Here is a 26,578-nt window from a genome sequence, read left to right as displayed (position 1 = left end):
ACAGAAGATTTCAAGGGGTGGCTCGAGAAGACAAAGTAAAGTATTATAATGACATGTGCAAAGAGCTGGAAATGGAAAACCAAAAGGGAAGAACATGCTTGGCGTTTCTCAAGCTGAAAGAATTGAAGAAAAAATTCAAGCCTCGAGTTGCAATAGTGAAGGATTCTATAGGGAAAATATTAAACGATGCAGGAAGCATCAAAAGAAGATAGAAAGAATACACAGTCATTATACCAAAAAGAATTAGTTGATGTTCAACCACTTCAAGGGGTAGCATATGATCAGGAACTGAAGGTACTGAAGGAAGAAGTCCAAGGTGCTCTGAAGGCACTGGCGAAAAACAAGGCTACAGGAATTGATGGAATATCAATTGAGATGTTTCCACAAACAGATGCAGCGTTGGAGGTGCTCACTTGTCTATGCCAAGAAATATGGAAGACAGCTTCCTGGCCAACTGACTGGAAGAGATTCATATTTATGCCTATTCCCAAGAAAGTCAATCCAACTGAATGTGGAAATTATAGAACAATATCATTAATATCACACGTAAGCAAAATTCTGCTGAAGATCATTCAAAAATGGCTACAGCAGTACATTGACAGGGAACTGCCAGAAATTCAGGACAGTTTCAGAAGAGGACGTGGAACCAGGGATATCATTGCTGATGTCAGATGGATCCTGGCTGAAAGCAGAGAACACCAGAAATATGTTTACCTGTGTTTTATTGACTATGCAAAGGCATTTGACTGTGTGGATCATAACAAGTTATGGATAACATTGTGAAGAATAGGAATTCCAGAACACTTAATTGTGCTCATGAGGAACCTTTACATAGACCAAGAGGCAGTTGTTTGGACAGAACAAGGGGATATTGATTGGTTTAAAGTCAGGAAAGGTGTGAGTCAGGGTTGTATCATTTAACCATACTTATTCAATCTGTACGCTAACCAAATAATCCGAGAAGCTGGACTATATGAAGAAGAATAGGGCATCAGGATTGGAGGAAGGCTCATTAACAACCTGCGTTAATGCAGATGACACAAGCTTCCTTGCTGAAAGTGAAGAGGACTTGAAGCACTTACTGATGAAGACCAAAGACCACACCCTTCAGTATGGATTGCACCTCAACATAAAGAAAACAAAAATCCTCACAACTGGACCAATGAGTAACATCATGATAAATGGAGAAAAGATTGAAGTTGTCAAGGATTTCATTTTACTTGGATCCACAATCAATAGCCATGGAAACAAAAGTCAAGAAATCAAGAGATGCATTGCATTGGGTAATTCTGCTGCAAAGGACCTCTTTAAAGTGTTGAAGAGCAAAGATGTCACCTTGAGGACTAAGGTGTGCCTGACCCAAGCCATGGTATTTTCAATCGCATCATATGCATGTGAAAGCTGGACAATGAATAAGGAATACTGAAGAAGAACTGACGCCTTTGAATTGTGGTGTTGGGGAAGAATATTGATTATACCATGGACTGCCAAAAGAAGTACAACCAGAATGCTCCTTAGAAGCAGGGATGGCGAGACCGCGTCTTACATACTTTGGAGATGTAGGAGGGATCAGTCCCTGGAGAAGGTCATCATGCTTGGCAAAGTACAGGGTCAGCGGAAAAGAGGAAGACCGTCAATGAGGTGGATTGACACAGTGGCTGCAACAATGAGCTCAAGCATAACAACGACTGTAAGTGTGGCGCAGGACTGGGCAGTGTTTCGTTCTGTTGTGCATGGGGTCACTATGAGTCGGAACTGACTCAACGGCACCTAACAACAACAACAACAACAACAACCCTCATAACCAATAACTAAACCCACTGCCATTGAGTCGATTTCAACTCATAGAGACCCTATAGGACAGAGCAGAACTGCTCCATAGGGTTTCCACGGAGCGGCTGGTGGATTCAAACTGCTGACCTTTTGGTTAGCAGCCTAACTCTTAACCACTATACCACCACGGTTTCCATACCTTCATATTCCTTAGATTTATTTTTAAAATATAAAGGCATACTATGCACCAGCATATTGTATACATTATAAAATACACTTAAAAATAAAATTTTAAAGACGATAAACCAAACACAAACATTTTAAAATATTTCACAAAAGATACAAAAATATTTTCCACTCCCATACGTAAGAACAATGGGATAGAAAATGCTTTATTACTTTTTGTACTCTTTTGTCTTATATTTGGTGTCTTTTAATAATTCCAAATATTAATGTTTTAATTCCTTCTGATTATGGAAAGGTGTATGTTGAAGTTTGGCTGATAAATTACCATCTTCCTTGATATCAACTGACTGTTTATGAAGACTAATCAGACGGTGTTGCAAATAAGTTTCAAGAAAAATCTGTTGAAGATGAGTTAACTTATCACTCATTATTAAAATATCACCTTTACTTTGAAGGAGAGTCCCTGGGTGGCACGAACGGTTATGCATTCGATGATTAATCAAAACTTTGGTGGTTTGAACACACCCAGAGGTACCTTGGAAGAAAGCCCTGTGATCTGCTTCCAAAAGATCACAGCCTGAACACCTTGTGGAGCACATTTCTACTCTGAAATACATGGGGTCACCATTAATCAGAATCAACTCAACAAGAACTGGTTTGTTGTTTTTTGTTACTTTGGAGGGCTAAGTAATATACTGATGTGCTTAAAACTATCTGCCATCACAGAAAAGGCTCAGCAAATCTGGGACACTTTTATATTAGTAAAAGAAAAAAATGTGTAATTTTGCATGAGTTAGACTGTGGTTCAAGAGATTTTCGTGATCATTCCTCATCTCATTACAAAGTAGCATAAGGATTCTCCCTTTTAAAAGACTTGCTTCGGTAAATTAACCACACTGGTGATACCCTGTAGTGGAGAACATGAATGGTGCACTAAAGACACACCAATCAAGGTGACACTGTTGACCCCTCTGGCTTGTGGGATGCTCAAGGGTCTCTCCAGAGGCCTCCCCTGGACATGGCCAGTGGTCACATGTGACACAGGGCTTCAGGGCAGCAAATACTCACAAGGCATAGTTTCTTTCTGGATTTCTTAGATGAAAAAACACCTAACAGTTTCTTTCTATATGCCAATGGGTCATACTGAGCACACCCAAGTATTCATAATAGTGCACCCCAGTATTCACACTAGCAACAGCCTGTGGTTGGTGTACATTGATGCACCCATGGAAGCACTGGCAAACTCCCAGGGGCACCACAGGATACTTTAAAGTTGAGAGAAAGACAGCAATACTCAATGTCTGTTAGGCGCTACATAAACTAATAAATCAACATTAGACCATACTACATTTCTTTTGATGGCATCTGTCTTTGCAAAGCTAAGTTTTCAGCAATTGCTGTGATAAAAAGCAAGTACTTTGTGAAAATCAATGTGGAGAAAGAAATGAGGCAGTGGCCTGAGAAGCCGAGCAGTGCCCACCCACATTGCATTAGCAAATAAGGATATTTACAAATAAAATAAAAACATGTTTTCTTTCAATTTATATATATATATATATATTTTTTTTTTCCAAACAGCTACTAGGTTATTAGGACATAAAAACTGAAGTTATTTGGCTCTAGCTTCTTAATAAACAGAACTGCTAAGTACTTCTAGTGGCACAGAGAAGAAGTTATAGAGCCTGTACAAGTCCTGTGAACTGACTGTCTGTGGTGACGGTAGGTGGAAAAGTAGAAAAGCACAGGACTGAAACCAGGAGAGCTGTATTCCTGTTACACTCTGCGACCAACTCCCTAAAACTCTTCAAATTTACTAAGCTTGGGCAAATCAAACACATGATGGGACAAATGCCTGCAGGGGCCCCCAGCCCCCATGCTCTGCAAGTCTGTTTTTATTGTTGGATGCTGTTGAATTGATTCCAATTCATAAAGACCCCAGGTGACAAAACACAACTGCCCAAAGGGGTTTTCTTGGCTGTGATCTTTACAGACGCAGATGATCAGGTCTTTCTCCCCCAGAGGTGCGGGTGGGATCAAACCGCCAACCTTTCCGTTAGCAGCTGAGCACCTAGCCGTTGTGCCACTGGGGTCTTTTCTGCAAGTCTACTTAGGCCTAGATAAAGGATTTGGTTCTACCCTCCCCATCTGGACTCTCCTATCCATCCTGAAGGGCATCAAGATCCTTGAGAAACCCATGACTTTCCCAGTACTGCCAAGTGCTGTGCTGGATGCTGAGAGGGGGAACAGAGGGCCTGCCTTCACTGACGCTCAAAAGGCTGATGCTAACGTGGCTTGCTCATCTGACCAAAAGAAGAAGGGTTAATTTTTGGGAACACTCCACCTGAGAACCCACAAATGAAACAGGAAGGATCATCACCCAAATGGCCTGTTTCATGTCCTTTTGGAATTTTTTAGAGTATCAAATAGGATGCCTTGTTTACAAAACCATGCTACCCCTGATAGGTTGTATTGGTTCCTAAGTTCTTGGTTAACTGAATATGTTAAGTACTCTGAAGAAACCATTTGGGAATCCTTTGAGAAACTAAAGAACCTTTTCAGGGAGGAAAGCATGGTTTGTAAGTTTTAAACAATGATTTGCTTAATGTGTAGGATATTGTGCATATATAAGATTTCCTCAACAATCCTATTCCAACTGTTTCAAGTGTCTTTTCAGCACCGTCTAAGATCCCAGGGTGCCCAATCTTCTCCAACGAGGAGGAGATCGTTCTTGGGTTGATTCTTTCAAAGCCTTCTACTAACAGGGTTTTATTCTAGCTTGTACGCATAAATCAAATCCAACGAGAAGAAATCATGGAGTTTCTTGCTACAGAAAGAAAAGTAATAATAACAAGGCACAGGAAACTCCCCTTTTCTCATTCAATTTCAAAAACTGACCTAATAAGAATCAATAAATTCACTTATCTGGCCCCATATTCTTACTTCCTAGGCTACCACAAGATTTAAGCTCAAAGTAGCATTTTATTTCAGGAAGTAATCAGTAAACATAATGCTGTAATAGTCACAGAAGCTGAATAAACCTAAGGACCAAAAAAGCCACTACTCCTTTTACTGACAGAAGTACAAATACACATATCCTAAATACCAGCAGAAACAGGTACAGATGTTAACAGAGAAGACGGGATAAGGAATATTGAAATTGGTTCGACAATAATTTCTAAATAACATTGTCCATTAAAACAGTGCCATGGTGGTGGGAGAAGTACTCTGATTTAACAAGAACAAATTTTCTCTCAAAGCATTAAACTTTTTTAAACAGACATGAAACAGAAAAAAAAGGGAGAGCAGAAATCTGGGGGACAGCAGGAAAGACCAGTGGGGTGGCTGCAGGCTGAGAAAGAATGATTGGGGGGGGTGGGGTACCGAGAGAATTATGCTCCAGAGACCCTGAGGAACAGGAGGGAGTCAGTATGAATGTTAAAAAGACTATTATATTTAAGGGTTTTTTTTTTACTAGAAATATATGAAACTTGAGACAGCCAAAGTGAAGCATAAGTACGTGACATCTACAGTAAAACATTCTCTGCAACGGACACCCTAAACTCAGGCTTTACTGGGGGCTTCTTGCCACCCCACCCCCTGCCCCCAGAGCCTGAGCGCATAATTCTTAACCAACAATTCTACCAGCATAATGTTAAATCAGCATGCACCTCAGAAACACACCCACTTCCTGGTTGAAACAGGGGCCAATCACTTGTCTTAGTGGAAGGAGGGGAGAAAAGGTATCTGTAAAAACGCCTGAAAACCACCAGTTGTCACTGAGAGGACTCATGTGTGTCAGAGTAGAACTCTGCCCCTTAGGATTTTCAATGCCTGATTTTTTGGAAACAGGTTGCCAGGCCTTTCTTCTGAGGCATCTCTAGGTACACTCAAACCTCCAACCTTTTGGCTAGCAGCCAAGTATCTTAACTGTTTGCACCCCCAAAACAAAAAAACTCAAACCCATTGCTGTCAGGTCAGTTCCAACTGATGGCAATTCCTCTGTTACAGAGTGCAAGTGTGCTCCACAGAGTTTTCTTGGCTCTATTCTTTACGGAAGCTATCACCAGGCCTTTCTTCCACAGAGCCGTTAGATGGGTTTAGACCTCCCACCTTCAGGTTAGTGGTCAAGCACATACCATTTGTGTCATACAGGAACCCCAAAAACTCCTAAAGGCCTCCAGAAAGCGAACTTTTGCAGAACAGATACCTGTCCGATGGACTGCACTTAACTGCTTACTATGGTTCTCAAAAAACAAGTTTCTACTTTGTCTCAGAACTTAGGCAGGACAGGTAAACACAAGGGAAATCCTTTATGATGCCACGGAGCACTGGCACACCAGGTTATGCCAGCCAGGTCGGACTTTTATTTTAGGTGGTTAAGTGTGTGTGATCAGTCTGAGATGACCCTCTACAACCTGGAGGGATGGAAAAGGTTGGCTAGGATAATTCAGTTCATTCATCTGAGGGAAACTATAACAGAACATTTACTCAGTAGCATACATTTTCTTCAAAGGATTTTATTTCTTGCTGAGGCTCCAGTCCCATGACCTCTAAACCAGCAACGTGGACACGTGCCAATGCCATTCGTCTTCCAATCACACACCTGCTCTCAGAATGCCCCGTTTTCACTCCCTGTTCTCAGGTCTACAGCTCTCAAACACTGGAAGGCAAAGCTGTTGATTACGTGCACATACTTTAAGCTTTCAACTGAGTTTGTTGGCTCTCCTCCCTAGCACGGTTTAAAATTACCAAGAGTGGTCATTCCATCAACTAACAGTACTTATTAACCACCTACACGACATATGCTACTTTGCTTAAGTTAAGTACTTTGGAATTTATCAGTTTAAAGAAAGCATCCAAACAAATTAGGTTTTTCACTAGTAACTCGTACCAGAATCCTTTTGAACCACTGAAATCTAGGGGCAATTGAAGGCAAAAACAGGGGAGATTATGGTATGATCTTTCTTGAGGGTGACACTGAAGGTCAGGGAAACAGCTTCCTGTGCAAAAAATAAGAGCTGTAAAAGGGAAAGAGGGTGGAGGTGACAGCATAGACGTCCTTTTGCCCTGATTATACACAGCTTCACATAAAAACTTACTTGCCAATATTTTCAGGCAGAGACTGCAGTGAGATGTCATTTACAGAAAGACATGTTAAATTCTGTAATTCAGGAAAGCTCTCTGGCAATCTAAAACAGAAAATGCTGTTAATTAAAATACATTAAAACATATGGTTTCTTCTATATTATTTCTAACTGAAATAACCTCCAGAAGTTACATTATATATGGCAAGTTTACCCATTTTCCTATATATATAAAACACTTAGAAGAAAATACAAGGACTTGGTCTATATGAGTACAGGGGTACAATAATACTTATTGATAGGGTGACTAGAAATAATTAAAGGGGAAAGACATGCAAGCTCTAAGGATAAAGAAGGAAAAATGTTGAGATTACTGAGTGTTCCGTGAAAGAAAATTATAAATCATTGCTGCAGCTAAAATGCCTAAGAGTGAAAATCCTTTCTTGATTTGCAGAAAATAAAGAGAAAATTCAGTCAGCTCAACAAGATTATAATAAAACACAGGACAAGTGCTCAATAATTTTTCTTCCTGTAACTTTTAATACCCACGGCAAAGCTATGGATTACTTAAGAGTTGATCAGTTGACAGCCAACTGCTGCTTTTCTTGATTTATTTCTTTGAATTCAATTTAAGATGCCAATCACTTGAGACAATTATATAGTTCACTGTGTTCTACACAAAAGGATTTTTTTTTTTTACTTCCTTTAAACTACAGAAGAGCAAGATTTCAAAATAATATTACCCTATTACTTTAAAACTTACAAGGAAATATTTCTATGGTTACCAGTATTTAGGAAGGAAAAAAAAAAAAAAAACTAAAAGATTTCATTGCATATAAAATGGTAAAGGTCCTTATATGCAAATATAGACAGTAGAACATATAATTGTCTTTTTTTTTTCCCCAGAGGGAGAGAGACTTCTGGCTTTAGTGACAGTCTCCAGATTAGAATCTTTCATTTCTTTTCTCTCTGTTTCTTCTTTTACAAACAAACCCTATGTTACTGTTTGCCATTTAATATAGGCAATTCCAAAATTTAAAACCAAATCCAGGCCTGCAGGATCAAAGTATTAACTGAAATGCTCATAATTATTAAAATACATCCTCAGAAAGTTTTTACAAAGTAGAAACCTCTTCCATAGCATAGCAGAGGTGAAACGCTTACCTGTAATTAAAAAGATGCAATTTATCTGTTCAGCCTAGGTTTTTTTTTTCTTTAACCAGAAAGTATACATCATTTTATAGTTTTAAAACTAGCTAAAATGCTTTTAAACATTAATAAAATGTATTTTTTTTAATGGCTGACATGCTTTTTTGTTGGCTGTTAAAATTAAGAGCCAAACTACTAAGATGTGATGGAAAAGCACAGACCTAAGGTTGGGAGAAATGAGTTCTAACCCAAGCTTGCCGCTCTCTGGCCACAAGACCTGGAAAGGTCATTAGGCTTCTTTGTTTCTTCGGCTATAAAATAAGTAAGGCCACACCAAATGATTTCTAAGGCCCCTTCAACTCACAGGTACTGTGCTTTAACTCATAAAGTAGCATACCTGCCAAAGTAAGCTGGCTTTATTTTAAGTATTTATCAAAATAAACAGGCTAGGGTAAAAAAAAAAAAAAATGAGTAAAGCCTCATACAATGTGTGTGTGTTCCAATCGAGAGAGTTCTGATATAATGGTAAATCTCAGTGTCAGCAGACATTAGAAAAGGAAAGTAAAGAAACAGAAAAGGAGATTAAGTAATCACTGGTTAAAAGAAAATCAAGTGTAGCATGGTGAATATTTCCCAGCTTGCCTTAAGGATGAATAGCTTAGTTCAGTTCAATAAGCATTTAGTGAGCACTTACTACATTCCAGGAATTGTGGTACGGTTGGAGGTACAACGATGAAAAATAGAGGGATGAAGGAACTTTCTCAGGCTAGCTGAGTTTAGCCAAAGTGATCATGGAAATATAAATTTCAAGTGTTGTGACAAAAGTGCACAAAAAGCATTATGGAAGCCCAGAGGAGGGGCCGGTGGGCAGTTATCAGGAAACACTTCCTAGAGGAAGGGAATGCTGGAGTGGCATCTTAAAGGAGAGTGAGGGGGTTGTCATGGTGAGGAAGGGAGGCGGGTGACATGACTACCTACCAGCACTCTATTACAGCAGAGTGTGATGTCTGACACATTTGATAACTGAGAGCAAGGAGGGTGGATAGCTAGGTCAAGGTTAGATCAAGGAGGGCCTGGCAGGGCACACTGAGGAGCTCTAACTTTAACTTACAGGCATAAGGAGTGGGAGCTACACAAAGGTCTTAAGAAAGCTGACAACTGTATAGAAGATAGTTAAGAAAGGGGCAAGACTTGAGGACGACGATATGTTAGAAATTAGAAAGCTATTTAAACGATAGGTTAGAACTTGCTAGATTACTACTTTTTCAGTAATAGATGTTATTAATAACTTAATCACTAAAATTCAAAAGAGGAAAACCAGAAGTACTTATAAAACATATTTACTTCTTAAAAATAAACAGATATAGGAAAAACAAAACAAGACAAAACTGGGCATTCTCCAGAACTATACACCCAAACAGTTCCAGCCAATTTTGAAACGGGTAAAATGAATTTTAATTCAGTTTCAATTTGCCTAGATCCCTCCCCCTTCGCACCTGGCCCCAAAAGACTCTAGAACAGACTCGAAGGGCTGTCTTTGCACAGCCATGTGGGTAACAATTCAGTTATCCTGGCAATACAGGTGCTTGGAAGCCAGTGGTCAGTGGGCTCATAACTAAGCCAGGAGCCATAGTAGGGGCTCAGGGCACTGCCACACAGCCATGTCCGGGCAGTGAGCCATGTCACACCAGAAGGGCAAAGCTGGAGTCAGTAGTAAAACAGTGACAGGTGGCTTTATTAGGAAAGATGAACCCCCCAAAATCCCTACTGCTGTTGCTGAAGTAAGGAAATAATGGTGTCAATAGAGTTAAAACAGTGGTGGAGGGGTAGAGGAAAGTTGAAATGGTAAATAAATATGCTTCATTCCTGGAGTAGAAAATACTATCTCTAACTGGACTTTTCCTTGGATAACTATGGTGTAAGCTCTCTGGAGGTTTGGACTTCAGGTCTATCTCTTGCAGACCCCACAGGACAGGATTGATCAATAGAAGTCTTCTAAACTAATTCTTTATATTGCTTCAGGAATGCTTCCTATTGTACACTCCACTGTGCCTTCCCCTAGTCCTCTACAACATCACTTCAATATTTCTATCAGTAGCACTGTGAGCCTTTCACTGTCAACATCTGGTACAGTGGTGTTTATAATTAACTGCGAAAGTCAACAGTCCTTGATAAAGACAAAAATTTCCAAATGATCCATCTAAGTACTTCCAAGATGGGAAATCTGTTGTGTTCTTGGCCTGGCGCTCAAAAAAAAAAAAAAAAAATAGCCTTGGTGCTATAGAAGAGAAAGATAAGTAGAAAAGTTACCTAGTCAGTGGGTTTCCGCTGAAGTCAGCTATCTGTAGTGCTTTACAGAATGAGATGCTTTCTGGAATTTCAGGAATATCTGCGGGAGTAAAGAAAACGTCTATCATCTACCACCGTTGTTAACAGCTTTCATCAACCACAGTCAGAGAGAATACTTGGAAATTACTTCTTCGATTCAAATATGGCATGGATTTACAGGTTACATTTCTACATTTATTTTATATGTGTTTTCATAATAGAAGTTGTATTTCTAATAGAAGCACATTAAAGAAAAATATATCGAAACAAAAAAAGAGACAAAAAAAATCCAAGTCCCAACATCCTATCAAAAGTCACTGATGGCATTCTGTTGTAATTTTCAATAGACTTTTTCCCTCTTATGTTTTCAAATGGTTGTTATCAGTATAAGCCATTCTAAAGCACTGGAGTTTTTTCTAATTACAAACAATTATAACAATTTGCAAAATACAAAAAAGTACAAAGAAGAAAATAAAAATCACCAACACTCCCTTCATCCAGAGATGTTTTATTTTGATGTTATTTTTTAAGTTGTCATTCATACATACACACACAACGCACACAGTATGTGTGTAAATATATTTCATCCTAGGTTCACACTGATTTTTTTCAGTTTATATTAACTTACATTTTTCCATGTCATTATTTTTCCAAATATTTTGCCATTATTAATGGCAGAAAAGATCACTGCATATATTTGCAGTGATCAATTCCCTGGTATTAGAGACTTAGGTTGTTTCCAAGTTCCTGATGTTATAATTATATTTATGCCCATTTCTGATCATTTCCTTAAGCTAAATTCCCAAAAAAGCATCAACAAAGCCATTCTCTTCTCCATAGTACTTGATAAATGTGAAATTGCTTTATACCTATTTATCCTCCCAATCAGCCTAGATGAGGGGCCCATTCAAAATATCACCCCTCCTTTTTTCTTCTACATTGAAAAATGTCAATTTAGTCATAAAGTAGTCTGGCATGTTTTCTTTTTGCTTTATTTTTATTACTAATGAGGCTGAATATTTTTTCCTATGCTTACTGGCTACCAAATCTTGTGATTTGAAGATAACCAGAATTGTTATTTTAAATTCCTTTCTTTTGGTACAAAATCTGAGATTACAGATTTCCAGGCTTTAAAAGGTTAGTTCATAGCATTTAAATTCAAAAACAAATTTATTTTGAACATGTTAACACCAAGAAAAGTTAAAATAGAAAAGGCTTTCTGGTCCCATGCTGTTTCTTCCACCAATCTGACAAACTGCAAGCTGAGCCAAAACATACCTAATATTTTTATATTCGGGGTGGCGAGAAGGGAGCAATAAAAAGAAAAATGGATGCCTTGATCCAACAACCTCAAAGTAATCAGATCCTAAATGAACACTTTCAGTTCAAATTTAAACATCGAAAACATCTGAATTTGTGTTAACATTTTCATTACACTATTTTATGCCTTACACAATCATATAAGGTTGAAAAGAATCGAAACTACAATCTTAGTTTCATAAATATATTTTATGTGCATAATATTTTTATGTATATATTCCTGATATCTGATATTGTATGTTCTACAGCTTGTTCTTCAATTTTGCCTTAGTTAATCTAGCTTCTTTGTTGTTGTTAATTGCCATCAAGTCATCAGATTGTCAGTTTCACACATACACAATATTTTTATGTATATACAATGTATAAATATAATATCGTATAGAATATTTTATAGCATTTATGTATATTTTACACATACATAATATTTTAATGCATAATATATAGACAGAGCATGCGCGCATGTGTGTGTGAGAGAGTCAGTCAGTCCCTGGGTGGTGCTCACCTGCTAACCAAAAGGATGGAGGTTTGAGTCCACCCAGAGGTGCCTCGGAAGAAAGGCCTAATGAATTATATTCTGACACACATGCGGTCACCATGAGTCAGGATCAACTTGAAGGTAACTGATATATATATACACACACACATCTATACCCACATATGCGCGTGTGTGTGTATAAGTATTTATATATATATACATATATATATACACATACCAAAAAACTAAACCCATCGCTATCGAGTTAATTCCTTCTTAAGGCAACCCTATAGGACAAAGGAGAACTGCCCCATATGGTTTCCAAGGAGTGGCTGGCGGACTCAAACTGCCGACCTTTTGGATAGCAGCCAAGCTCTTGATCACTGCGCCACAAGGGCTCCATATATATATCCACGACCATCTAAATTACTACAATACCTACTTCAATGGTCTCTCCGTACATTCAATTTGTCCTCCATCCTCAAGGTGGATCACGACCTTTCTTGAAAAGTAGCTGTCACTATTTTAAGGCCTCTATTTTTTTTTTATTGCAATGGAGGAAGACTGGAATAAGGGACGTCTCAGGTTTCTTTAAAGTGTGCGTGCATTTAGAAACTTCCGGGGGTATTTCCTTTCCTGGAGGACTGTGGGTAGACAGCATTTTTTTTGTCTATGATAACTGCTCCTTGTGCACAACACAATAATTATTTTTCAATAAATTAATTATTCACTGGCATTTCTTTTTGTTCTCTATAAGTAGTCTCTCTTCTCCTCTTGGATTCAAGGCATATTTGAAGTTATAATACTAAGTTCTCTCCAGTGAAAATGGCATGTAATGCTAAATAAAACCAAACTTAAGTCTTACTGATTTTTGTGGCTATTCTCTAAGATTATCTAATTCAAGTTGGTGACATGCAGAAATAGAAAGTTTAGGAAGAGTAAAAATAATTAAGGAAAGCAAAGTATTACCTCTATCTATTAACTGTCTCTTCAAAAAATTGCAAAGAAGAATATTTTAAACCTCAGGATACATTGGACATATTACATGGAGAGTCAGTAAATTGAGATTTTATCATTAAAAATGGGGTAAGAGCTACTTAAGTAATCATCTAACCTTATTGCATTAGCATTGCTATCTCTACAGTAAGGTGACTGTGCTGGCTTAATGAGTACAAGGTGCTGACAAGGTCAGGGTCCTGGACTGGGTCCAAGCACAGTCCAGTTCTTTCCCCTGACTCCGCCTCACTGCACTCAGACGGCCCTTTCTCTTAAAACTTGTGACTACACAACAGTAACAGTGGCTGACTACACAACAGTAACAGTGGCTGAATTTCACTGAGCACAACGCTGAGTCAGGCATAACGCTGAGCACTTTGCACAAGTGAATTCATTTAAATCTCCATAACAATCCTAAGGAATGTGCTAATATCATTCCCATTCTCTGAATGAGTAAATTGAGGCACCTAAACAGTAAAGACCTGCTCGAGTTTACACAACTAGTAAGTGGAAGAGCCAGGATCTGAACCCAGGCCGTCTCACTCCAGAGCCCGCGATCTTCACTGCAATGCTATTATGCCTTAAAAGAATGAGTGAGGTCAACAGAAACCCTAAAACTCAACACAAGTCCCCACTGCTGTATGCCAATAACATGTGCCACTTGTAAACGCCAATGATCACGCTGTTGCAGAATCTTCAGCAGCTTGATATAAGGGAGCCAAGGAGGGACTGATCTGATTTTTTTTCTTTACTTCTTCTAATCAAACAAAGCCACAATAAAGTTCACTTTCAAAATACGTAATCAAAATGCCAAAGTAACAAAAAGGAAACCTTGTAATGAGAGTTCTAATTCTAGTCAATCCTGTGGTATGGTTAATCTTTATCAACTTTTATATATTATGACATAGCATTAAAATTAAGAACAGTATTTGATTGCAGTTGTTGTGCTGCCTTGCGTCAGCCCGCAACTCACAGTGACCCCATGCACAATGGAGGGAAACACTATCCAGTCCTCCATCATCCCCAGGATTGTTTTTGTTGTGGACTGGAACGTTGGGATCCACAGAATTTTCACTACTGATTTTCAGAAGTAGATCACGAGGCCTTTCTTCCCAGTCTTAGTCTGGAACATAGTCTAGAAGGCCCGTTGAAATCCATTCAGCATTATAGCAACATGCAAGCCCCCTTTGCCAGACGGGTGGTAGCTACATGTAAGGTGCACTGGCCAGGAATCAAAATGAGTTTCCAGCATGGAAGGCGAGACTTCTGTCACTGAACCACCAATGCCCTCTAGTATTTGATTAAAGTACATAATATTAGAATGTTTCATAGTTATCCCTTGCTTAATGTAACTCCTCCAAGGCAAGAAGAATGCAATAAGCACTACTGACAAAAAGGCAATATGGTGTCATAAAATTTCAATTAAATCTTCCACAAATTCCCCCAAATAGATTGGGTATCCTATCATGCCCAATACTTCTCCTTTGAAGCACTTTGCTCAAAGGTGGTTATCTACAAAAAAATTACTCAATATTTGGCTTCCTAATTTTTTTTTTAATTAGATGTATTTTCCACTAGTCAGGCCTATATTGTCCCTATGTCCCAAGGATTTACCACCATGCCAGCCCTTAGTAGGTACTCAGCTATACTTAATGGCTGACCACACTGGCTCGGGAATCAGTAGGCAGATTCTACCGCCAGCATCCTCACTTCATATATGTAGGCCTCAACCACTCTGAGCCTCTGTTTCCTTATAAAAGGGATTTCAGAATCTCTGCCCCACCTACCTCACAGGGCTGTTGAGAAGTAAAATGAGGTAACAAATGATAACTTTGTAAAGTACACAAACATAAAGGGGCTAAAAGAGGGAAGAAGGCGGCAACCCCCCAAAATGGCACAGACTAGTTTTGTTAAATGTGGGTCATTTTTTGTATTAATTGGTGGGTCCCGGGGCATATGTGTTCTTGCCTCCCTCCTATCCCCAACAAAAACAATCAAATACTATTCTTAATTTTAATACTATGTCATAATCAAAAAAGCTGATAAAGATTAACCACACCACAGAATTAAATACAATTAGAACTTTCGTTTTAAAATTTCCTTTTTTAACTTTGGCCTTTTCATTACATATTTTGAAAGTGAATTTTCAGACAACAGGGAAAAAATATCAAGCACTCTGTCAATGTAGAAATAATGAAGTCTTTAAATAAATATCTGGTTATCAGTATCCACTCTTAGACAAAGAAATGCATAACTGTATAAGAAGTCTGGAATTTGAAGACAGTCCCTCAATGCCACATCATGGATGTTAAACCAAATCAGAGACAAACAAAAAAATAATGTAGCAAAAACAGACATTACCATCACAAAGAAAGACACCCCGGGAACTGTACTGCAAAGAGGTCCAGGGACTAAGACAACCCTAAGAGGAATCCAGCAATTCACAGGTCTGCACATGGACATTAAAAAAAGAAAAACCTGTTGCTGGCGAATCGGTATGACTCATGGAAACCCCATGTGTTACAGAGTAGAATTGCTCCATAGGGTCTTCTTGGCGGTGATCTTTACAGACACAAATCACCAGGCCTTACTTTGGCAGTGCTGTTGGGTAGGTTCAAACCATTAACCTTTAGGTTTGTAGTAAAAACCATTTGGGCAAACTGTTTGCTCAACCCAGAGGCCTACATGGACATCAGCGACAGCGACTGCTAAATTTCACTAAACTCTGCATCGACATTCGATAAGTCACCTCGAGACTTACTCAAGATGAACAATTTCCCTGTTAGAGTTTGATTATATTGATGTTTCTGGTCTAGAGAGAAAGTGTGTAAGACATGGCCTATAGGCAAGCCTGCTTATATTTTCCTTCTCATGGAAACTATCAACATTTATATTGAACGCCTTCAACATTTAACAATGCTAAAATGCTGTGGGTGATGCAAGAGCAAAATACCAGATTATAAGGAATTTGACCTTCCTTTCTTTTCTATCCAACATTCTCCCCTCCTATGAGGAGGAGAGAAATGAACTTAGTGGATTGATATTCTTGCTCACACTCTGAATTCTCAAAATGCTAGAGCAATTCCTGGTTAAAAAAAAAAAAAAAAGTGTCTGATGGCTCACCCTGGTCAACACTGAGCTGGTGTTGATGCTACAGCTGGCCACCTAGGTATCAAAATTATACACACACACACACACACACACACACACACAACTACCTCCTTTCAACCATATAGACACTTCGATTTTATTAGCACAATACTTCCACTTTAGGTGAAGACTTGAAAATGCCACCCAACTATCTGTTGTTCACAACAGGCTCCTTTGAAATCAGTCACCTGACAGCTGTTGTCACTGTCACCTTAGACACAAGTGGTAGGTCCTAGGCACTGGGGGAATGACGGAGTCAGACTCAAGGTCAGGTGGAGTGGCTAGTATGGCTATGAAAAGTGGAGCTATTGCCCTCCAAGCCCTACTATACCACCTTTACTGTGTGACCAGCTGACAATCGCTGAGGTCTTATTATGTACCAGGTGTTGTGGCCAGCACTTTGCACATATCATCTCTAATCCTTACAACAATTACTGAGATAGGCAGTAGTATCCCCATTTAGCAGACTCAGAAGCAGGCTCACAAACATTAGACAAATTGTCCAAGGTCACTCTGCTGGCACATGCAGAGCAAGGATATGAAATTCCAGTCGCTTGCCTCACAGCCACAGAAGACTGTGGAACTAGCAGTTCAGGATCTGGAGAGTCAGATTCAATCAGCTGGAGGAGGAGCCCCTGGGTGGAGCAAATGGTTAAGTGTTCTACTATAGGCTGAAACGCTGGTGGTTTGAACCCACCCAGAGGTGCCCTGCAAAACAGGCCTGGCAATCTGCTTCTGAAAGGTCACAGCCTTGAAAACCCTATGGAGCAGTTCTACTCTGCACATATGGGGTGGCCACGAGTCAGAATCCACTGGAAGGCAACTAGTAATAACAATGAGAACAGCTTCGATCAGATGGAGGCATAATGGAATTAGAAATGCAGATGAATAGACAGGGAGTTAGGAACATGGGCCTGAGGTTCGGAGATACCACTTGGGAGACATTTTACAGAGATGATGACAGATGCGCGGTCTGAGAGAGAGAAGGTGAGAGAGGATGCAAGAGTACCTGTGGTTATGGGGCATGAGGCACCAGCAGAGGAGGAGATGGAATAGCGGGAGCAAGAAGAGATCCGTGAGGGCAGAATGACAGAAGTCAAGAGAGCAAAGAGTTTCACCCAGAGGATTGGTCAATGCAGGCAACTCAACAATTAAGAAAGAGGTGGGCTTGGCTTTGGGAATTTGCTATCATCTTTGAGAGGACATGAGCAGAGTGGTTTGAGAGAAAGCTAAACCACAAAGGTTGAGAAGTCAGTGGAAAAGGGGTAGAGGAAGCGAGTGTAAAACAGTAGCTGACAAATTCCAGTCAGAAACAAAGTATTTACAGTTGAAGAAATGAGAAGAATGTGATAAGGTTTTCTTATCATGAAGCCAAACTTATTTATTTAAAAGGACTGTTGTTTAACTTGAGATTATATCCTGATTATGGGTTGAAATCTCTTGTCTCTTACTGGATGATAGTGATGGCTTTTCTTATCAAAATGAAAACTTGGCAATGCTGGGTTAGAATCCATTTTAAAGAATCATACTACTCCATTAAATCTAAAATCTAATCTGAGAACCTGAGATTAGAGTGTGCCATCAAAAGGAAGGGGAAGGGGGACTTATAGCTTGAGTAGAATACCAGGGTCAAAGGAAAGCTTCATTTTAATGTGTGTGGGTTTCACCGTTGTTGGAAAATCTAAGGAGTCAGCAGAGAGGTAGGCAGTTACAAACAGAATGAAGAAAAGCTGCAGAAGCTCATTCCAACCTTTTCTCAAAAGGCAACAAGGGTAACTACATGGTGTGAGAGGAGACCCTATGAGTGAAGACTTTGGAACCCTGTCTACAAGGAAGGGACAGGGAATTACCCAAATATTCACAGAAGAGAAGCCTGGAAGCAGAAGACCTGTGAACAGTGTAAGAAAGCCCATAAATCAAAAAGCAGGCTCTTGGGATGAGATCCACCAACCCACATGTAAGGCAAATGACAAAATCCCATGATCTTAAGAAGGTAATGAGATGCCACAATATGAAACACTTCTCAGCAAAAATGAACCCTGCATCTACCCAGACATGCTGCAGGGAGGGAGAGAGGGAGGGAAGGAGAAAGAGTGACATTGGTATGGAATGTAGGATCCTGTTATGTATAAAAAACATGAATTAAGACCTGGTCAGAGATAGAATTCAAAAGCTACAAGGAATAAAACAACTAGCTGTGAATAGAACAAGCACGTAAAAAGAGATGCTAACAGGCTGTAGGAAAATACTCAATATTGTGACTTTGGGTACACTCAGTACATCATATTGCTTCATCTAGAATTATTTACTACTAGGATAAAACAAGGTCCTTGTGTGCCAAATAGGCTGGCTGATGAACGCGGTTTGAACACTGTGCTGCCGGTTGTCTGGCTCAATCCTGCTTAAAATATCTGGGATTGTCAAACAAGACCACATATGAATGCATGATCCAAGTCTGCACTTGCTGCCACAGCTGTTCCTCTGGGTGTACGGAAAAAAATATGCTAAGTGGAGATTAAAAAACAAAAAAAAGACATCTCATTTTTCATATTATTCCAACCACCACCGACTCACCCAGGAGGCAGCTAGCCTTGTTGGGCATAATTCCTGCCCTAGCAGCCTTTCCAGTACATATGAAAGGAAGATGGAAAAAAGACAAAATGCAGAGCATAAGCAATAAGACCAGACATGGGTCCCTCTGGATGGTTCAGGAGGGAAAGGAGGGACAGAGAGAGACCCTTTGTAAAATTTTAAAGACCTGTAATTTAGAGTCTGGCAATAAACTTTCCCAACCCAGAAGATTTTCACCTAATTCCAGCCACAATTACGAAAATAACCTCCATGCCTCACTTCAGTCTTTACTCCCCAACAGAGTTGGCTAAATAAAAACAAATATGTCTTGAGGTACAAGACGCTGATTCACAAAAAAAAAAAAAATTTTTAATTAACTAAAATGAAGGTATTATAGAATATTAAATGTTCAGTTTCCTGTGAAAAAAACGTGGACAGTCTGCCCATTCCTCCCAAAATATATGTGATCCTGATGAATGCCTCTTAGATGTCAAGAAAACAGCAACCAAATATCAAAAACTGAAAAAAAAAAAAAAAAAGTATTTGTCAGATACTTCCCTATTGACAAAGTTACAGTTCATTTTAATTATATGCATTCAATATGGACAAAGCTACATCTACCGGTATTTCTGTATCAAAATTTCCTTAAGAAGTAAAGTCTTCCAATGGATAAATGCTTTGATCCAGAAATTAAGTCTTCAACTTTCTCCCAAGTCTTCTCCATCCTCATCATCCCACATGAATCTTCCACTCCTCCTAACTCCAAATAAGACACTGTAGTCAGGATCGCTCTTTCATATGATTTCTACGGGGCCAGATTTCCATGATGTCTCGTGTTACCTTTTTAAGTAAACCTTAACTTTCCAATTAGAATTTGTGACTCTTGTCAGTTGGGATAAACAGCCTACTGCCAACGATCAAGAAGCTGGTGTGGGACCAGTTGACATTTCATTCTGTTATACATAAGGTCAGCATGAGTCGCCACAGACTTGAAGGAAAATAACAAACTTTGTGTCCTCTTTCACATCCCCACACCATGCACAGTGTTTGTCAACCGACAGGCTTAACCGCAGCCTAGGATGAGTGATTCAGTCCCCTAAAAATACTCTCTGGGTAACACAAAGAATGGGTGAAAGGGTGCAGGGCCAGGAGTGAACAAATACAGAGTTCTCCAGAGAGGCAGCGAAAAGCCATTTCCCTCAGATAAACCAGCCAGAACACTGATTCTCAACAGTTCTCAGCAGCTTTTTCCCAAAGAACATCCCTAAAAAACCAAACCTGTTGCTGCTGAGTCGATTTTGACTCATAGCAACCCTACAGGACAGAGTAGAACTGTCCATAGAGTTTCCAAGGAGTGCCTGGTGGATTCAAACTGCTGAACTTTTGGTACCTCCATAGTCCAGGTCTAATACAACCAAAAAAAAAAAAAAAAAAAAACTCAATTAGTTGCTGTCAATTCCAACTCATGGTGACTCCGTGTGTGTCAGGATAGAACTGCACTACGTAGGGTTTTCAATGGCTTAGATTTTTGGAAGTAGATCACCAGCTTTTCTTCTGAGGATCTGAACCGCCGACCTTTCAGTTAGCAGCCAAGCACTTAACCATGTGCACCACCCAGGGACTCCTTCAATACAACAGTTAAACTGTATTAGGGTATCAGGGCCTGGGGCTTCTCAACCTGTAGAGTGCAGAAAAATCACCTGAAGTGTTTGATGAAAGGTCTGGCCCTTCGCCCAGCAATTGATTCACCAGGTCTAGGGTCAAAACAAAGAGCCCTGGTGGCGCAACAGTTAAGTGGTCACTGCTAACTGAAATAATAACAGAAGTTTGAAAGGTTGTCGGTTCAAACTGATCCAGTGGCTCTGCAGGAACTCTACTCCTATAAAGATTACAGCCTAGAAAACCCTATGCGGCAACTCTACTCTCACATGGGGTCACTGTGAGTGGGAATCTACTGGATGGTAACCAACAGGAAACCCTGGTGGCACAGTGGTTAACAGCTATGGCTGCTAACTAAAAGGTCGGCAGTTCTAATCCACCAGGTGCTCCTTGGAAACTCTATGGGGCAGTTCTACTCTCTCTATAGGGTCACTGTGAGTTGGAATCGACTTGACAGCAACGGGGTTCCCCCCCCCCCCCCGCCCAGTAGCCAACAACAGGATCAGGACAAAAAATCTGCATTTTAACCAAGCACTCAAGGAGAGTCTGATAATTGGGTCTTAGGACCATCACGGACAAACATCAAGGCATTTAATTTTAAAGGTTCTCAGCCTTGGCTACACATCAGCATCACCTGGGAAAATCCTTAGCAACTGCAAGAAATTGGCCTGGGGTGGAACTTGTGCCTTGTTTAAAAATAACAATCCCCCAGGTAAATCTAATATGCAGCCAGGTTAAGAACCACAGTTTATAAGGCCCGATCACTTTAATCTGGTAATCAGCCAGTAACTCCTGGCTCCATTCACAATTTACCTCCATAATAAAGCTCTTTTTTGTTCTTGGACTGAAGCAGAAGCAACATTTAAAGGCCTTCCTGCAGAGCTGAGTTAGCCTGCCTCCAAAGGAAGGTAAAAGAACGATGTAAAAAGGGAAAGCAGACTGCTGTGTTGTTGAGTAGAGGATGAGGGAAGGAGGGAGACAAGGAGGTGGGAAAGAATAAAAAGGGGACTATTTGGATCAAATCTAACTGCCTCCTTCCCGTTTTTAAATCCCTGTACTTGCAACATAAGTACACTTATAAAAAAAAGTAATCCTTAAAAAAAAAAGAGAGAGAGATTAACCTAGAGAACAGAGTGTAAAAGGCATATTTTTAAAACAGAGCTCAAAAACATGTTTATATTTTCCAAAGAACTACTGTAGATAAAGGAGCTCGAAAACCTGAAAATTTTAACATGTCAACTGACAGATGAAAAGGTATGATATTTATAATACATTTAACTTCTTAAAAAGAAATGTCAGAATTTATAGAGTAAAATGAGTATTGCCCCCTTCAAAGCATTCACCATAAAAAGCATGCATATATTCCACTGGTATTGCCACTGAACAAAACTTTTGGGAGCTCTTTTTCACAATTACATTGAGTATATCCCATAACTTAATGTTATGAGGGGATTTTGCAGGATGAGCAATGTCTATATAATTTATAGAAAATTTTAGATTGGGAGTCAGTATAAATTTTGCGTTTTCACTGAATCTCACCCTGAAGATAATATATTGTGGCATGCTTGGTTCAGTTTTCACGTACTGAAGCAATTCTCTCTTCCCCTGTCATGTTCTCAGTGTCTTCCAACATGAGAACATGAGGGGCTCATTTTCCGGCACTACTACCAATGTTCTGCTGCTATTCATAAGGTTTTCACTGGCTAATTCTTTTCAGAAGTAGACCATCCCCTCCAAGTAGAGTCGACTTTAATAAGGTGGATGGAGTCAAGCTTTTTGGAACTTCATTTGCTGTTGTGGCACCACTCAAAATGAGAAGAAACAGCTGCAAACATCCATTAATAATCAGAAAATGAAATCTACAAGTACGAATATAAGAAAATCAGAAATCGTCAAAAACGGAATGCATAGATGTCAATATTCTGGGCATTAGTGAGCTGCACTGGACAGGTATTGGCCATTTTGAATTGGACAATCATATGGTCTACTATGCCAGAAATGACAACTTGAAGAGGAATGGCATCTCATTCATTATCAAAAAGAACATTTCAAGATCTATCTTGAAGTACAACACTGTCAGTGATAGGATAATATCCATACACCTACAAGAAAGACCAGTTAATATGACTATTATTCAAATCTACACATCAACCACTAAGATCAAAGAAGAAGAAATTGAAGATTTTTATAAGCTTCTGCAGTCTGAAATTGATCAAACATGCAATCAGGACGCATTGATAATTACTGGTGATTGGAATGCAAAAGCTGGAAACAAAGAAGGATCTGTAGTTGGAAAATGTGGCCTTCATGATAGAAATGATGCCAGAGATCACATGACAGAAATTTAGCAAGACCGATGACTTCTTTATGGCAAATACCTTTTGTCACCAACATAAAAGGCAACTATACACATGCTATACACATGCAGGAAACGATGGTGACGTACTGGTTAAGTGCTACAGCTGCTAACCAAGAGGTCGGCAGTTGGAATCTGCCAGGAGCTCCTTGGAAACTATTGGGCAGTTCTACTCCGTCCTATAGGGTTGCTATGAGTCGGAATCGACTGGACAGCAGTGGGTTTGGTTTGGGTTTATACACATGCACCTCGCCAGATGGAATATACAGGAATCTAATCAACTACATCTGTGGAAAGAGACAACGGAAAAGCTCATTATCATCAGTCCGAACAAGGCCAGGAGCTGACTTCAGAATAGACCATCAACTGCTCATGTGCAAGTTCAAGGTGAAACTAAAGAAAATTAGAACAACTTCACAGGAGCCAAATATGACCTTGAGTATATCCCACCTGAATTTAGAGACTATCTTAAGAATAGATGTGACGCATTGAACACTACTGACCAAAGACCAGATGAGTTGTGGAAAGATGAAGAACATCATACAAGAAGAAAGCAAGAGGTCATTAAAAAAACAGGAAGGAAAGAAAAGACCAAAATGGATGTCAGAAGAGGCTCTGAAACTTGATCTTGAATGTCAAGTAGCCAAAGCAAAAGGAAGAAATGATGAAGTAAAAGAGCTGAAAAGAAGATTTCAAAGGGCAGCTTGAGAAGATAAAGTATTGTAATGAGATGTATGAAGACCTGGAGATAGACAACCAAAAAAAAAAAGAACACGCTCAGCATTTCTCAAGCTGCAAGAACTGAAGAAAAAATTCAAGCCTCGAGTTGCAATATTGAAGGGTTCTACAGGGAAAATATTAAACGACACAGGAAGCATCCAAAGAAGAGGGGAGGAATATACTCACTATACCAAAAAGAGCTGGTCGACATTCAACCATTTCAGGAGGTAGCACATGATCAGGAACCAGTGGTACTGAAGAAGGAAGTCCAAGCAGCACTGAAGGCACTGGCAAAAAACAAGGCTCCAGGAATTGACAGATTACAAATTGAGATGTTTCAACAAACAGATGCAGCACTGGAAGTGCTCACTAATCTATGCCAAGATATTTGGAAGACAGCTGCCTGGTCAATCAACTGGAAGAGATCCATATTTATGCCTATTCCCAAGAAAGGTGATCCAACTGAATACGGAAATTATCACACAATATCATTAATAACACATGCAAGTAAAATTTTGCTGAAAATCATTCAAAAGCAGCTGCAGCAGTATATCGAGAGGAAACTTCGAGAAATTCAAGCCAGATTAAGAAGAGGACACGAAATCAGGGATATCTTTGCTGATGTCAGGTGAATCCTGGCTGAAAGCAGAAAATACTAGAAAGATGTTTACCTGTGTTTTGTTGACCATGTAAAGGCATTCAACTGTGTTGATCATAACAGATTATGGATAACATTACAAAGAATGGGAATTCCAGAATACTTAATTGTGCTCCTAAGGAACCTGTACATAGATAAAGAGGCAGTCATTTGAACAGAACAAGCGGATGCTGCATGGTTTAGTCAGGAAAGGTATGCATCAGGGTTTTATCCTTTCACCATACTTATTCAATCTGTATGCTGAGCAAATAATCCAAGAAGCTGGACTATATGAAGAATGGGGCATCAGGATTGGAGGAAGACTCATTAACAACCTGTGTTATGCAGATGACACAACCCTGCTTGCTTAAAGTGAAGAGCACTTGAAGCACTTACTGTTGAAGATCAAAGACCACAGCCTTCAGTATGGATTACACCTCACCATAATGAAAACAAAAATCCTCACAACTGGACCAATAAGCAACATCATAATAAACAGAGAAAATACTGTAGTTGTCAAGAATTTCATTTTTCTTGGATCCACAATCAATGCCCATAGAAGCAGCAGTCAAGAAATCAAGACACATTGCATTGGGTAAATCTGCTACAAAAGGCCTCTTTAAAGTGTTGAAAAGCAAATATGTGACCTTGAAGACTAAGGTGCACTTGACCCAAGCCATGGTGTTTTCAATCGCCTCATACGCATGCAAAAGCTGGACAATGAATAAGGAAGACCAAAGAAGAATTGATGCCTTTGAATTATGGTGCTGGTAAAGAATATTGACTATACCATGGACTGCCAAAAGAATGAACAAATCTGTCTCTGAAGAAGTGCAACCAGAATGCTCCTTAGAAGCAAGGATGGCAACACTATGTATCACATACTTTGGATACATTATCAGGAGAGATAATGTGTCCCTGAAGAAGGACATCATGCTTGGTAAAGTAGAGGGTCATCCAAAAAGAGAAAGACCCTCAACGAGATGGACTGACACAGTGGCTGCAACAATGGGATCAAGCATAGCAACAACTGTGCAGATGGCGCAGGACTGGGCAGTGTTTTGTTCTGTTGTCCACAGGGTCACCATGAGATGGAACCGACTCGATGGCACCTAACAACAACAAAGCAATCCTCAAGGAGCCCTGATGGTGCAGTGGTTGAGTGCTAAGCTGCTAATCGAAAGCTCAGTGGTTCAAATCCACCAGCTGCTCTGCAGGAGACAGATGAAGCAGTCTGCTTCCGTAAAGATATACAGCCTTGGAAACCCTATGGGGCAGCTCTACTTTGTCCTGTAGGGTCGCTATGAATCGGAATTGACTCAACGGCAACAGGTTTGGTAAAGCAATCCTCACACACACAAACACACCTCAGAGTTTAGCTCAAAAAGGGAGAGAGGTGAAATCTTTGCGTTTGGTAAGGGAAAATCCATTGTCGTGGGTGGGTGTTAGGAGTAATCTCAATCATTATAGTAGACACTTAAATTTGGGATTGGGCAAGAATAACTTTTGTACTTAGTTAATAAGATTGTCTCGTGGATTTAAGTGAAGGTGAGAAAGGTCATATTATAAAGACATCCTTTTGGTCTAATGGCTCTTTAGGATTTTGACCCTGTCAGGAACTGTTACGGTTCTGGTATGTTTTTATACGAGTGTCCCCAAACCCAATTTAAATGTGCATGAGTTTTCCCCGGAGATTAAAATGCAGACTCCCGGGATCCTGCTCTGGAATTGCATAGTCTTGGGTGAAGTGGAAATATGTATGGATTCTGATGTAGGTGGTCCCAGAGCCCACCTGCTAAAACACTGTTCCAAGCGAAGGAAGGAAGACCATATTCTGGGAGTCTAAATTTCTACGGCAAAAGTATCCTTGCTTTCCTCATTCCCGAAAGCCCCTTTCTCAGTGGTCTGAGGATCAGGACATTCTGATTTGGTGCCCTTTGTAATTTTTTCCTCCGTATTCCTTTTCCAACCTACCAAATACAGTTTTGTCCCCATGACCTGAACATCTCTGGGCAAAGAATATACTTTGTCCTCTCTTGGTCAGGATTCTGCCTTCTGCTACTGTGATAGCAACTCAGCACCTGATACGCAGAAGAAAGGACAGAATAAAAGTTTCTAGACTGTCTGAACTTAATGTGTAAGCTCTGATGTGCTTCTGTTTAAGTTAAAATACA

General features: G+C 39.7%; 1 protein-coding gene across 1 annotated transcript in view; it reads right to left on the bottom strand.

The window, feature by feature from the left end:
* The window catches only part of LRRC1 (leucine rich repeat containing 1), a 169,017-nt gene that overhangs the window by 56,918 nt on the left and 85,521 nt on the right, over positions 1–26,578 (bottom strand). Inside the window, exons 3-4 of the mRNA XM_003404423.3 lie at positions 10,503–10,581; positions 7,059–7,148 (exon numbers count right to left, since the gene is read on the bottom strand). Of these exons, the coding sequence (XP_003404471.1) occupies positions 7,059–7,148; positions 10,503–10,581 (169 nt within the window). The remainder of the gene's footprint in view (positions 1–7,058; positions 7,149–10,502; positions 10,582–26,578) is intronic.

The sequence above is a fragment of the Loxodonta africana genome, chromosome 1, assembly GCF_030014295.1.
Source record: "Loxodonta africana isolate mLoxAfr1 chromosome 1, mLoxAfr1.hap2, whole genome shotgun sequence".
NCBI classification, from domain to species: domain Eukaryota; kingdom Metazoa; phylum Chordata; class Mammalia; order Proboscidea; family Elephantidae; genus Loxodonta; species Loxodonta africana.
Note: the sequence above shows the minus strand (reverse complement) of the source record. Positions and strands in the feature narration are given on the sequence as shown.